Source organism: Scleropages formosus, chromosome 3 (genome assembly GCF_900964775.1).
Source record: "Scleropages formosus chromosome 3, fSclFor1.1, whole genome shotgun sequence".
In the NCBI taxonomy this organism is placed as follows: Eukaryota; Metazoa; Chordata; class Actinopteri; order Osteoglossiformes; family Osteoglossidae; genus Scleropages; species Scleropages formosus.
Window position 1 is genome coordinate 15805386 of NC_041808.1, and position 15845 is coordinate 15821230.

The following is a 15845-nucleotide window of genomic DNA, read 5'->3' on the forward strand; positions in this document are numbered from 1 at the left end:
AGGTGTGACATATCAGAAAGACAACTGTGAGGTGCCTACCATCCCCCTCAGGGTGGGGTCTGCCAGGGGAGACCGGTTGCCATGGAAGTCAGGCCAGACATGCAGGCTGGCTGCTAGTGTGCCCAGGTGGCCAGAATCCCCAGCCATGGTCTCCAGATGTCTATTCAGGTAAGAGTAGACCCCTTCCCCACTGCAGCGCAGGGGCAGAACACACACACAATGAATCACAGCACATTACAAAGAATCCATTCTTTAGACTTGGGTCCAACGACAGACAGGTAATATTTCATTATTAACATTATAGACATACGGAAGGTCACTGCCAGCGTACAGCAGTAGTGCTAAAGTTCAAGGGTATTTTTGGGTTTGATCACTTGCAGTTTTCCAGTGCAATACAGTCTAAGCCACAACATTTTGGTAACAAGCTTGCAGCATTTCTGCATTTGAGTTTCGTCCGTCAAAAGCATCCAAACTCGAGAGCCCTAAAAGGCAAGCAGCTGGGGGAGCTGACCGTGTGTTACAGTCAAGTGTGACAGGTCAGGTCAGGCTCAGAGTGTACCGTTACAACATTCATTTTGTGGTCGTGGGGGGGGGGGGAATAATGCTTCCCATATGTGCTGGCATTCGACCCCCAGGGAAAGAAGAGAGGAAAATTGAAAAAAAGTGTGTTTTAAATGTCACTCTTCAGAGCATTAAACAGCCCCCAGCACTGACTTGCAAATAAACACAGATTTTCTTGCAAGGTCCCTTCAGGGAAGCACCCTGACATCGCGACGAGCCGCTGAGATGCAGTTGAGGCCTGCGTTACGGACACTGGGCAAAGATCCCTCTAGTCCATTTTAACCGTTTCGGAGTCTTGTAAAAGCAACAGGCGCCTTGCTAGCGGTTTGCCTGGCTTTTATGAAACACAACGGCTTTTGCTGTGGGTGAACAGGCAGCAAAGTGGCTGCTGAGCTTGCTTACAGGGGTGGTGATGGGGGATCTCAGACAGCGGGCCAGCGGTCATGAAGCTACGCTTGGTTTCCCGGCCCGGACACTGTACCGTGACAGCCTGGCAATTCACGCTATAAAACAGCTACAAGGCCTCTAGGGAATCCTAGAGGGCGTCCAAAGGCGGTCGAGGCTCTGGCCACCTGCTGGCCCAAGAATGGAGGGGGCACACACACTGCTTTACCAACCAGTGAAGAAAACACAAAACAAGCACCTAAGCAATGGATGCACAAATCCTAGCACACTTTCACTTTGCAGTCTCTGGAATGAGGAAAAAACACAATTCATCTTTATTCTACTATACACTTCTTATCATTCCAATTATAAAATGAACTCACAGAAAAAGAGACTCAAAAAGTGACTTTTTCGAACGCAGCTAATTCACGCCGATAGATGTCGACCACTGGAAATATACAAACTTTTAATAAGCCTAATACATTCTACTCCGTAAGGCGACTGTGAGAGGGGCAGCTAAGAAAAAGCATAGTGTTGCAAGTTCCGCAGACACAACTTAGCAGCCATACATACACGCACTCATATTCAGGTATATTTTTCCTGGGGTTCATTTCGAAGAACAAACTTCTAATGCGAGGCTCTCGACTTCATAGTCCTGCAGGTTTTTGTCCTAGCTGGGCAGCGAACCATCTGATTCAACTTATTGTGTCAAGAGAACCCATTTAACTTCTTTTCTGAGCTTTTATTGGTGTAACAAGAGCTGGAAAACCCGATGAACTAAGTCTTCCAGGACCTCGTTGAAAAGTCATGCTCTGCTGTTCACCGGGGCGCAAAGCAAACATTTGGCCCTGGTGGATGTAAATTTTTCTTGCTTTCATACAATGTGATTCAGATAGAAAGGCACAAATTAGAGGGAACTTGGTAGCTAAGCTGCACAACCATGCAAAATAACATCCTTAGAAGGCCTTTAATGGCCTGAAACCCGAGACCCCCAGCAGGCTGGGAAGGAGCCAATGGGCACACATCACCTGAGCCTTAGCCCCAGCGCTGGAGTTTACAAGCCCTCATTACCGCAAAGACCCAGGCTGCCATAATAACTATGCATCTGTTAATGTCTCCCCCATCTGGCACTAACTAGTTCCCCAAGGCCTCCCTCTGGAGTCCACCACATTAACCCTTTGCTGCCTGTAATTGGCCCACAGTTTGAGGGATTAGAGAATGTGCCACAAGTCCAAAGCGTCACTCCGACAAAAGGTATTCAGACGTTTGCTAGAGAAGAACGTCAGGTTCGCCACATCCACCCACTATGCGGCTTTTGCTTTGGCTACTGACAGTAACGAAAACCCTCCGACTTGTGCCGTCAGTGCTGCTTCCTCACAGCCTCCCACACTGACCTCCATCACCTCAGTCTCCCTGAATGCGCCAGGCACAAATCGGAGCTCTGACAGAGACCACCCACACCCAAACACAACAGTCACATTCACGATAATCATCTCCTACCTTATCATTTCCTACCTCCTTACTTTTTACGTTATAGAAATGGAGATCGACATTAACCAGTGTGGACCAACAAAACTGTTTCCCATGATTCTAGGGCAGAATATCATCAATCAAGGACATAAGAAATAAGGTAAAGAGAAAATGTAAAGCCCTGATTTTCCATCTGTATCATTGCCCGATTGTGCCTCTTCATACGGCTCAATGGAGAGCCGGCGTTCAGGAAGACACACAAACCTTTTTTCTGCCAGGATCTTGAGCTGGGGGAAGGCGGCGTGTCCCTCCACCATGAAGTCAATCTGAAACAAGCGATGGGTGAGGCTGTTTTCTTCAAGTACTTTCAGACTCATATGGTATCAGGCAAATGTGCCAGTTTCCATTGTATATAGGTAACAACACAATAAAACAAGAAGAAATCATTGGTAAAAATGTGAATCGTTCATATATTATTCACTCAAGTTAATGACTGTTAGATATAGAATATTATTGTGTTTCAGTTCGTCTTGAGCCCCAGAAGGACGTACACAGTACAGACCAGTTTTCCAGTGGCACTCTGTCCCCCTTCATTCAGCCACAGGCCTGGAACCATGACGGAGAAGTAGGGACCCCACACTCCAGGCACGTATAGGGGCTGCTGGCTGATCTGAAATCAGTGGGAGAGCTCAGTGCTTGAAAAATGAAAATACGTTATATCTACAGAGACCCCCCCCCCTCCCCACACACACACACACACACACACATATATACACAGACAGCTCTCTATGTCACACACCTCTTCAGGTCAAACAGCCATTCTGGCAGGTGGTGTGTAGTTTATTTGTGTGAAGGTCCCTGACTCTACTGCATGCCTCTGAGAATTTCACTGGGGGGCCGCAACATGTGGAGGGGATTTACAGAGGTCGGGTGGGTCACGATTTGACGTTCACAGAGAGTTCAACCCACGGAGGGTAAATGACTTTAAAATCATTTATTGACAGTATTAAGCCAGGTTTTTAGGTATTGTCAGTATTTCTAAAAAAGTTTGTCTAATTCAACACCAGGCATGACATAGCATATGAACACAGATTTACTTGGATGCTAAAGTGTTGTGTATCAAATTGAATGGTTAGGACTTGTGGTATCTAGTAGTGGTATTTAACAATAATTTACAGAACACCAACGCTTGGCAAAACAGGGTTTATTAATTTTGTAAAATCCCAATATTAAATAAATTCCCATTGTAAGAGAATAAAATAACCATTAGTTCTTATGAAAATAACTGATTTCTGGACTAATATGATTTCTCAGTTTCATTTTTTATTTCAAGTTCATCTTTCTCTGTCTTTGAGGATTTTACCAATGTCTTTTACACTTTCTTTTTAACCTTTTTTAGGGGAAATTTTGATCATTTGGCTCACTAAGGGTTATGATACTAAGAAAGTAAGCTGAATCACTGTATGTCTTTCTCTCTGCAAAGCACTTGGACACTGTTGTTACCACTGTTAAGCATTATTAGTCCGTGTCTGATACTAGATGATCTTCAACTGATTGTGAGATTAAAACTTTGTTGTACGCACACTAGCAGTCATGGTTTCCACAGTAATTTCAAGGTTAATACACTGGACTCAATCAATAGTCAGACTGACCCCACTGAAGGAGAAAAACGGTCTGAAAATATCCGACAGAAGAGTCTTACACAAATGGCAATGCCACTGTACATAATACTTAGTGAAAGTAAAAAGGCTGCATAATGGGCAACAATTTTGTACAGAATAAAAAGCCTGTTGGATGAAAAAGGATATATATATATTTTCACGACGTGTGTTACTGGAGAGTGTTACATTTGAGTGGGGAAAATGGGTTCATTATAAATAGCTGAATTGTGGGTAAAATGTGAATTAAGTGTTCAACCATTGTGGGGACTCACAGGGAATATAAGGGGGTGTGTGTGTTGGCCAGTGGGGTGCTAATCAGAATGGGAAAGCTATCTTGAGATGCAGATTCCTGAGGAAAAGGGATCCCCGGTCCCAGAGCATTATTTCTTTGTGTTCGTGCCTCTACCTCTTGCTGTGTGCCGGGGTTCCGATAAACATTCGCAATGAACGCTATCCGTGTGTCCTTCTTCGCCCCATTTGAACCCAAAGTGCAACATGCTACAATATTCATATGCTATTGCAGGGGTTTCTTTTTCTAAAAGAACCCATAATAGAAGGAATGAGTGCAGAAAGAGTTGGAAAATGACAAGAATTGAGCTACTAATGTTCTCTACTAGACTGTTAAACAGAAATGACGTTCAAGCAGAACTTATCCGTCCATTTACACAAGAAAATGCACACACAGTCCACATAGTACTTGCGTAATCACACACATAAACGTCACTGCTTACACCCACACAAAGACACATACTTGGTTCTCCATCTCAGGGACCACAGGCCATATGATTAACGACTGCTCAGACTGAACTCTGTCTCATGAGTCACACTTTGTACATCATGAAAACAGAGGGGTGCTTGAGGGGCTGGTGTCACCCTATTCTAACTTTCGCATGCTGCTTGGTGACGGTTCAGCACCTCTCCTCAAATGTCTGCCAGGGCCCAGCTCTTTAAAAGTGTGGTGGGGTGGAGTTGGGGGCTATTTGTACCCTGACATTTCCCAACCCAGCAAAAGGGCAGCATCTGGGCCCAGTCCCAGAGGCCTGCAATTTATCTCTAGCATCCCTCCACCCTTGCTCTAAGCATCTGCTTTCAAGAAAACACCACCACATTGGCCCTAAGTACGCTCACCACTCCTCTTCTGAAACGTCAAATACTTCTGCTTGCGCCAATGTTGTTCTGACACGACCGTGAACCTTCAGCGCAAGCCAAACGGGGCGTAGGCGCACAATTATAAAGCAGATGTGCAGGACGTACCATGCAAACATATTTTTCCCTTCAATGCATCGTTCTCCAGTACACACACCAATGACAATGCAAACCACAAAAGAAACCTCACATTTCAAGATGTGAATACGAGACAGTGAACTGGGGTCCTGGCCCACTGCGCTCATTAACAGTCCCGTGGCTTCACCGGAAAAATACAATGCTCTTAACTGAAGAAACTTAGCCAAATGCTCCATCTGGCTCTATCAGGTCGACCTTCTAATCTGACAGATTTGATAAGCAAAATTTGAAAACCTTTCACAGGAGAGTCCCACAGCTGAGTGCAAGGCGCTCCCCCCCAAACTAAATGATGTTCTCAGGAAAAGGAACTTGATATCTGGTAAAACTGTGCGAGATACACTGTTTAAAGCCAATAAGGTTAAATGACACAAAAACTGTTGATCTCCTACACACATTAGCTAAAGCAGATCAGTCAGCTCTCTAGCAAGGCTCTTGTACCTGTGGTTGCTGGCAGTGGGTGGCAGGAACACTTGGCTGGGATTCCCCCCGATGGTGCTTCCCACCACAACTGCCTACCTGTCACCTGTCAGAGTGCTGATGGGTTAGGTGGCCTGCTGAAGGAGTATTTCCAGTCAACACCTCCACAAATACTTCCTGGAGTTACAGCACATATTTCAAACACTTGCATTAAACCCATTTAACTACGTAAATCTATTAATCTCCTCGATAGGTGCAGCCAAATTACTTAGCTAAATAATAGTGGAGGTCATATTTAAAAATCAGAATATATACGTCATTAAGGTTTTTCAGTAAAACACAGAATTGTGTTGGGTAATAATCACAGATCAAACTTCCAGAATTACTTATATTTCTCCTTCCGAGGTATACATCACTTTGGACAAAGGTCTCTGCTAAATAAATAAATGTAAAGGTAATTTGCTCTTAATTCAGTAAGAGGAACAGTGAGAATCTCAACAGTCCTCACCACTGCGAACCTGCAGAATATATGAGATCAAACAGTTAAGAAAACAGGCATTAAAAATATAATATTACAGACCTAGAAAGGGAGAATAGACAGAAGATGAGAAACAGCTCACTGTACCAGACAGTTCCAGGGGTAAGATCTTTCAATTATATACCATTTAAACAAGTGTTCATACTGTTCTTACCATGCTTGGGGAAAGCATGGGCACATGACCTTGACTTGTCTTTTAGTGACTACGAATGGTCATCTATTTGTGCTAAAGTCTTCCCTCTCTCTACTTCCCTCAGCATCCAGGAACAAAACTTGAGGCTCACTCACAGAACCTACTGTAATGTGTCTTCACAGGATGTTCCCAGGGACATTTCAGCTGTGTTTAAATGTACGGCCGTTGTTGGCACTTTGATATATTTATTCTTGAAATGAGTTCATTTAACCCGTCAAAAAACCTCTGACAAAGTTTAATTTGTACCCTTATGCTGTTAAATCACAATATAAATTCTTTTTTTTCTGAATTTATAGTGAAGTAAGAAGTAATTTGATTACTCATACTACTTGGCAAGGAAATGTGTTTTAATGCTATGGTCTCTACCTGAAATTCCTTCTGTAAATACGTGGATGATTGAAGTGTTTAAATTTCTTGCAGCCGACAAATTTACTTTTGATCTGCATGACGATTCAGAAGATTTCTGGAACGTCTGGACACCCTTCTGGAACATATTAGACAGTTGTACGTGATTATACCTGTGAAATACTGGAACCCTTTGACCTTTAGCCCTTGCTCTATATATGTGGATGTTTTTGCAGTTTCTCTGTATACCGTCTCTGCCTGTATGTTGCTGTGACCCAGTGCTGTTCATAAAACTAAAAACAAAAAAATACAATAAAGAGCTTTCATCCTACGCCAGCTTACTGAAACCCCAGCGTCTTGCACCAAAACCACCCTGTAGCAAGGGGGGTCAGTGCAGCCAGCTGCAACGTGCTCACAGCACAGAATGCCTTTGTTAGGGGCCACCAAAACAGCTGGTGGAGATGCTCCAGGGCTCTTTAATGTCACAAACTTCAACCACAAGGACTTCAATGGCTATAAAAATCCAGCTAACTGTGGCACCCATTCCACCAGGGCTTAAAGACAGGCACCATGGAGGGACCATGGGACCAGGGACCATGAAGCCCCCTTCTCCCTTTAGCTTTGGTAAGAACCAAAGGACATTTTCACCATAAACAACAGAGCTCTTTATGGACCCTGAATCTTTTGGCCTGATTTATTATTCCTCACTTCATATCGATATATTCACTTGGAAAAATGCAGGCGCACCAAAACCGAAATAATGAAAATAATAAGATCTTCAAGCCACACAGCATTCAGCAGAGGATGGTAAAAAAAACAGCTGTCAAGCTCCTAGGCTTACTTTAAATGAATTCTTTCCATCTTCCTCTCCCACAGTCACTGGGCTGCATAGTGAATGTACAGTGAGCGATTGAACAAAAGCCCCCCATCAAGCTCTGAGATGGAGAGGCAAGTCTGAACAATGGAAGTCTTCAAAGAACCACCTCGCCTGATACACTGAGTGCTTCAGTTATAGTTTCTAGCGCTTCAAGAGTCATTAAGAAATGTTAATTCTCATTAAAGTTGGACCACAAAGCAGCCTACACAGTACATACCCTGCATCCTGTTCAAGTTCAGATTGTTAGATATCTCTCTGCCTTCAACCAAATTCAAAAATGCTGAAGAAAAAAAACTCAACAATGGGTTAAGGCAGGAAAGAAACTGCTGAACGCTGTTAAAAAGCCATGTGATCAAAGTGGTTCCAACAGGTACTTGTCAAAATAAAGGTGCTTTGTTGCTTGAACTAGTGCCATTTTCCACTTTACCAGTCTTCTAAATTCCAGAGTTAATAACCTGCCATGTTATCCTGCCCCAAATGTTCTCTTGAAAATATTCATGGAATCCCAAAGAATACTTGTGTACACTGAGACGTTAAATAAAGGCATATATGTAAACAAAGGTTAGAAAAATTTAGAACTGAATAGTTTGATTTAGTAAAGAATGAGGGTGGGGACAAAAGCAGACACCCTGAGCAAGGGAAGCAAACCGACAGCAACACCCATAGTGAGCAGGTCTGGACTCAGCGTGGTATGTTAAGTAAGGAACTGATAGGAATAATCTCTGTTATGCTGAAAATGGAAAGCCTGATAAAAACAGTGTAAGCCCTCTGAACACAAGTGTGCGAGTGGCAATAAGCGAGCGCAATGTCACCATTAAACAAGGCTCTTAACCCAAATGATACGTCTTTAGAAGCACAGAAGCCTCAAGCTGTGTTAAGACTACCTGAGTCAGTAAAGAAACTCAGCAGACTGGGTAAACTTTTGAGCAAATAAGGCCACAGAGCTTCTGGAAGGGTGGTAAATGGTAAAATGAAATGGTAAATGTAAATAAATGTTTGTCCAAGCATGACAGCCTTCCTCAGAAATCCTGACACTGCATGGTAGGATAAGCCAAATCATTACTATTGTTCCTGCTCTTAGGCATACAGTGGTATATGGTAATAGGGTATTGGAAGTGTGAGAAGAGGCACCTGAGAGTGAGAAGAAGGGAGCAGCAGCAGTGGGTGAGTGGGGGTGGGATGGGGAAGTCAGGCCCAGCTGTGGACATCAGGTTCACACTTGACAAAAGGTGTATGCTGTGCCACACCCTGTACGCACATGCAGTTTGCCAAAACCACAACAGATGCTTCATCCCTGTTCCTCAACAGCCAGTTTGATCTCCTTGGATCCCCTTTCAAAGGCGTACTTAGTTGGCAGCGGTCCACAGGGATCAAAGGATGACCTTTTTCAGCCGTGTGCAGAAAGAGGTGACTGATGAATGCACTGGATTTCATTTCCCATCTATTGGACCAACTCAGGTTGAGTACTTTCCTCAAGGGTACTGCTACCTTCTAAGTTACAAGTTTGTGTCCTTAGGCACTATGCCACCTGCTGGTTTCTCAGATGAAGCCAAAATACCAGCAGTAATGTCATGCTGTTACAGTATAGATGAAGGAGTGATGTGATGTAGGCTTTCACTCTTGTCTCAGGTCCCAAGGGAAAGTCACAGTGCTCAACAATCTGTCCCTGTTTCTGCCGTTGGTTATGCTGCTGTTCTTGCCTTTGATCATCATTACTCAAGGTGTCAGATTTCCTTAGTCGTTTTAACCAAATTATGACTGCTACCCCGTGTAAAAAACACAAAAGACTACCATCCACTTTGCAGCAAAGGTTCAGAATAACACAAATAATTCATTTTTCTTCACCGCTCTCAACCCTAATTGCAAGAAAAGAACTCAGTGACAGCAGGACGCAAAATGAAAACTTAAAACGGTAGCGTGAAACACTAGTGGATGAGAGTAGTAAAGATATACTGCAGATTGATTTTATTTCAAATTACAGTATATGATCAGATGCTTTTTAGGAATCTGAGTCTAGTAAAGATATAATTGCTCAATGAATTTAAACAAACAAACATAGTTTACAGCATATATCATAAGATGTGGAAAAAAAGGTTCCATAAAATGTACCACAGTAGCATAATCTTATAATGATCATTTAAGAGTCCTGGATGAAAGCTTCTGACAAGGAAAAAAAAGTAAATAAGTAAATAACAAAATAATACTACTAATAAAGAAAAAGAGTCGAACGTTTACCCCCATATGGCAAGATGATGTTCCACAAACAACAGCCATACGGGACGTCATTGGCTGATCCTCACAGGGTAGGGAGAGGCCCTTCACATCTGCACCTATTACACCTGAAGACAAGAACTTTTCTGCATTAAACAAGTAAAACTTCCATTTGTACGATGAGACATATTCCTCAACGCACAGACATTTCAGACGCAGAACATATTAAAACTTACGTTTTAAAAAAGTTTTAAAAAGCAAAAGCTGTTTCGCTCAGCTAATATGTAATTAAACCTGTAAGTATCTACAATACACCATATAGTTCAGTTCAGGTTCCATCCACTTGTGTTTTGGAGGGTTACTGTGGAAGCAAGCTGAGAGGAGGGCTCACACATTCTTGTTACCAACATTGGACGTTCTCCAGGAGTTCCCAGGCTAGCAGAGAGATATAACCTCTCCATCGTGTCCTGGGTCTGCCCTGGGTTTCCTCCAAATGGGATGAGCCTGGTATAAATCTTGTGGGAGTCGTCCGGGGGGGCATTCTTACGACATACCCAAACCACCACTGCAGGATCCGCTCAGTCCAGAAGAACAACGGTTCTACTTTAAAACTCTCCCGGATTTCCAAGCTCATGGCTATAGGTGAGAATCAGGGCATAGATTGAGTGGTAAACAAAGATTTATCTGAAAATTTAGCTCTCACTTCACAGAGATTAGTACAGTGCCTGGAAAACTGCTGACGCTGCAACAGTCCACCTTTCAATCTCCCATTCCCTTCTTCTATTACTCATAAACAAGATTTCAACATTCTCAAACACCTCCACAGGGGCAGATTTTTCCTTCTCACCTGGAAGGAACGACACACACTTTTCCATGAGTGGACCATGACCTTAGACTTGGAAGTGCTGACTCTGCAGTGAACTGCTGGAGTGCAAGCTAAACGTCAAATCAGATGAAGCCAGGAGGACAACATTGTCCAGGATCAACAGATTCCACCCTTACACCCCCAAGTGAACATTTACAAACCTCACCCTTCAACTTAATGTCAAGAAACAAAACATATAGACTAGATGAGCATATTCAAATACCCCCTCACACACGTGCATGGGAGAAGAGTTGTTCGTTCAACTAATATGGAATTCAATTTGGGTATACACTATTTACATTATTAATTAACGTTCCATTATTAGTTATTTTAAGTGATTCCCAGTGAAAAATCTGGAAATGATAAGGGAGCACAACAAGGAGAAAGATGTAGTAAGCTGAGCAGAGAAACAAACCTGAGTATATTAGAGCAAGTTTTAGCTTCTAAGTATACAGCATATTAAAACTAAGTAGTAATTTTTAATTACCACTGATTATTAATAGATCTTGGATTTATAAAGGCTTCATACAGTAGATTAATTAGATCCAGTAGAGAAAAATAAAGCCCTTCCTCCCAGGAATCCTCTACTGCAAAAATTAAATCTATCTAAAAAGGTAACATTTCAGCCGCAAAGGAGCTAGACATTTGTCAGCAGGGAAGAAGCTTCTGGTAAAAAAAAACAACCAAATAACACAACCTAGAGCACTGTGATCTGAAATACTAATCAATTTAGCACATCTCAGAGTACATACAAAAATTACAATGGCTCATAACCGTAAGAATGGAAGTTGATGGGAATGCGAATAAACACTAGATTTTTATAGTGTTCTATTATCTTTTCCGCTACAGTTTCTGAGCTGCACACACGAAACACACATTCCTTTGCAAAATTTTGTGAAAACTTTTAATCACAAGCACCAAATATAAAAGACTAATGTATGTTAACTCAAAGAAAGACAGGAGAAGAAAGAATATGTACCAAGACAAGGAAAGAGACGAATGTGTCTGTGCTGGAAATTCACAAAAAGGCCAGAGGGGAAATGGAATCACATTCCAAACCACTATATCTGTGATAGAAAGCCATGTATCACCCATCCCAGAATGTTCCAGCGACAGCTTTTACCCAGCCAGTTAAAGCTAAGACAGGTCAGAATCATCTGGTTGCATGAAATGGTGTATGAGTTATATGCAGCTCTCTGAAACCACAGCTAAGCCCTCCTTAATCCTTCTGTTTAAAGTGTGGAGCATGTGTAATTATATGTCAGTTTTACTAAGAGCAACTTGCCTACAGTGGTGACATTCAGTAAAGCATTAGCAGTGTGTCTATAACCAGTTGGCGCAAGACAACAATCCTGCAGCACCAGCAATGGCAGTGCAATTCATTTCGAGATAACAAATGTGCATGGATTACAATCTAAACTAAATAAATAAATAGAAAGATAAATATTGCATATCAATACATAAATAATACACAAGTGATACCCCACAACGAAGGAGTAAGAGAAAAAAGAACTGAAAGCAATGTATATTAGTGTTCAAAAATTTGGAATCACCATGAAATTTTCATGTTTTTGAAAGAATTGATACTTTTTTATGAGGGTACCATTAAACTGACTTAAAAATATAGCTAAGACCTCATTACTAATGTTGCAAATGGCTGCTACTGTTTGAAATTAATGATTTATAATTTATGATTCACATGTGACTCTAAAGCCCCATTTTCAGCAGCCATTACTCCAGTGTCCTAATGGCAATTGTTCTAATGGTAGCGAAACCTTTGTAATTGTGTTAGCATAGCTGATATCCACTATTCAGTTAAAGAAAGCAAGTAAATGGTGTTTCCTTGGGCTGCAGTTACCAGCACTCCTAAAGTTCATTTCTGGGTGAAAAAATGGGCAGCTTTCTCAAGAAACATATCAGTCTATTGTTATTCTGCAAAATAAAGGTTATTTCATCTGTAAGATAGCCAAGAAACTGAAGATTTCATACGAATGTCTCCACTACTATCTCGAGTAAAGAGGGCAAATGGGATCTAACCAGATCAGAAACTGCACAAGAGGATAAGTACATCAGAGCATGTAGTTCGAGAAGCAGGCCGTCAGTTGGCTGCGTCCTTAAACAGCAAAAATGTCAAATACCAGTGTCATCTGCAGTGAAAAGAGAACTCCGGAAACTGGCCCTAGAGGCAGTTTCAAAGAAGAAGTGGGCAAGAACAAAGAAAAGGTGAAAATGGACAAAAAGACACAGACGTTGGATGGCGGATGACTGAAAAAGAGAATTATGGATGGATAAGTTTGAGTCTTCACTGTAGCAGATGACACTGGTAATTCCAGAACTTTTGAACGCTAAGTCTATGTAAGAGTATGTAATAAAAGCGTCTGCTAAACGAATAAATGTAAAATGTAATGTAATGAATTTAAAAAGTCCCAAAGATGGAAATTATCCAGAATTTTGGTATGGAGGAGCTTCAGCAAGGAATTAACATGGATTAACAGTTAAATTTACATAGACTATACTGTATTTTTTAAAAGATATCACTTGGTGGAACATATGGCGCTAAATGAGGGGAACTCCAGCTACACGGCTAGATTTATTAAAATCTGTAGAACATAAGAAGTAAATGGGGTGAAACTGCCAGGTTTCAACATTCTGGACACTTTCCAAGGCCAGGAGAGGGCAACTAGTCACGGTTTGAGCACTAATGGTTAAGTCTGATTAGAAGAAAAGAAGGAATTTGCTGACTCTTTGTAAGCACCCTTGGGAATATGTGTTGGACTTTATGTTTCCCTACAGCAGTGCAGGAGGCACAAAGCGAGTCACTGTGTAGACAGAGCCCGGACCCTGCTGGCAATTTGGGAAATGTCTACAGAGCATCTGTTCAGCCTCAGACCTTTCCAGAAGACACCCAGACCCCAGCACTAATTCACAGGGTCATATGTCACATGGGGATAGCAGGAGTGGTAACTTACTGAAAACCCCTGGGGTGCAAAATGGTTCGGAGACTATATTATGCGTTTCACATTTTTCTGTTTTTCTCTTGCTGCTCTGTCACATTACCCGTATTACAAACCAATTTCAGATCAAAATGCTTTTCGCTAGCACCGAATTGCTACGCTATCACCCAGCATTCTCATAGAGTTATGATCAAAAGGGTGCTGTGATGGAGTACAGTAGCATGGAATTACTAAGTGGATATGATGCAATGTTTCTCACAAAAAGTCCTCCAATTCCTGCCAAAGCACAGGAAATGGTTTATGGTTTATACTGATGTTCTTCTTTCCAGAAAATCCGACAAGTACCCCGTGGGAAGTAAATATTGCAAAAAAGAGATGCTAGAACTAGTGGATAACTTAACCTTACTCTTCCTCCAGTGACCAAGCAGTCACCCTGGAGACTACAGTCTTTGATGATGACAAAAGCAACATGACAATGAGATAATCCATTAATACGTACATCGCAATGTGTCAACCTTGTTTAATGGATCTACTAAGAAAATGCATAACATTAATTAACTAATCAGCAGAAGACATGTTAACAGACAATTCCCACGTAAAAGTATTGGGAATATCAAATGTATGGCAGTGCAAATGGGCATAGGGCAGCAGACGGGCACACTCGTGGTTATTTAGAAGAGGCTGTTAAGTTACTTGGATATGATAAATAAGATGCAGATGCAAATATTATTTTGGGAAAACTGCCATGAAAAGCTGTTATAAATAACGGGTTTGAGGATTTTTTTTTTTTTTTTTTTTTAAACAAGATTTGTGTGGTTTGGTTACCTGCAGCGACATGGTACACAAATTTCCGATTTTTATTTAAAATTTTACTAGTAATCCCATGTCTCCGGTGCAGTCCAGAGCTTGAACTTAAGGCCACTGCATTCTTATCTCTGTTAACCACCATGCTTTGCTTATTCCTTGCTATAAGAAAGGTGCTTAAAGGGCTTAGGGACCAGTTTGGCTCCTTGTGGGTGAGAAATCCCATGATGCTGTATGCCTGAACTGCACATGTTCACTTTAAGCTTGACATAGCACGCTAATCCTCCTGCTATGTCTCATAAACGCACAAATACCTCTCGCTTCCACCACATCAAAGAGCGACAGTCAACTGCAAATGAGGCAAACCGTCAGGATTATATAACTTTACAGCATCCGCAATTTCACTAAATGATATGAAAATATGCTTGAAAAGAATTCTGCTTGCCAAAAGACAATATCTGGGAACAGCCCAACAAGAAAATAACATTATAGGGCTATGCTGATTAAGTGCAGTATGTACTGTATATGATTCTTAATTTGATGTTTGACTTGTAAATGTTGCATGATGTTTTAATGTTTAATGTAAAGATTCGATTCTGATTTATACACCCAGACTTTGCAATCAAACTATGGTTTTTACGTCATGCAAATTGAACTGGCTTTGTGCATTTTAATGGCAGTTAGTATATCCATTTATGTTCTGTATACAGCATAACTCTTGTATGAAATCACAACACAGCCAGTATTCTATACCAAATTGTTCTTGATTCTTATGGAGCATGTGACCTGTAGGTATTATGGCAAGCCTGACACAGACCAACTCCCTCCACTTGACAGTAGGGGAATCTTTGGGAGCATAGGTCCCTTGGAGTGGTTTGCAGCCATTTGCTTTGGAGGAAGCTGCTGTCACCCATGCTAATGGCCATGGTTAAAATCTTTGAGAGAAAGCACATTAACGCTACTGTTCACCATCAGACTGGAGAACACTGGCACTAAAAGCCTTCATTTTTCCTAAAGGCCATAACCCCTTTCTTTCTGTTGGTCAGTGCAGATTCTATTCATACAAGCGTTTGAAGGAATTTCTCCAGCTGCCCAAACATTCATCCTTGCTTTGATTTCCACCGCCAAACAGACCAAGCTACTGTTTAAAAAAAAAAAAAAAAAAAAAGACAACAGAAAAAGGAACATTCACCCAATGAGAATTCTTCTTGATCTGGTTATCACTCAACAATGTTCAAGCCCTTCTTCCCCTACCAGAGTCCTATTTCAGGGTGCATGGAG

The 15845-nt window shown here is 41.7% G+C and overlaps 1 protein-coding gene across 8 annotated transcripts in view; it reads right to left on the reverse strand.

The window, feature by feature from the left end:
* Positions 1 to 15845, reverse strand: part of fggy (FGGY carbohydrate kinase domain containing) — a 97303-nt gene that overhangs the window by 16309 nt on the left and 65149 nt on the right. For all 8 annotated transcript variants that reach the window (XR_003797546.1, XM_018753415.2, XM_018753413.2 and 5 more), the window contains 4 exons: positions 9966 to 10069; positions 2978 to 3085; positions 2680 to 2741; positions 40 to 190 (listed from right to left, as the gene is read on the reverse strand). Coding sequence is in view for 7 of the 8 variants with exons in the window: in XM_018753415.2 (XP_018608931.1) it covers positions 40 to 190; positions 2680 to 2741; positions 2978 to 3085; positions 9966 to 10069 (425 nt within the window). In the remaining variant the exon portion in view is untranslated. The remainder of the gene's footprint in view (positions 1 to 39; positions 191 to 2679; positions 2742 to 2977; positions 3086 to 9965; positions 10070 to 15845) is intronic.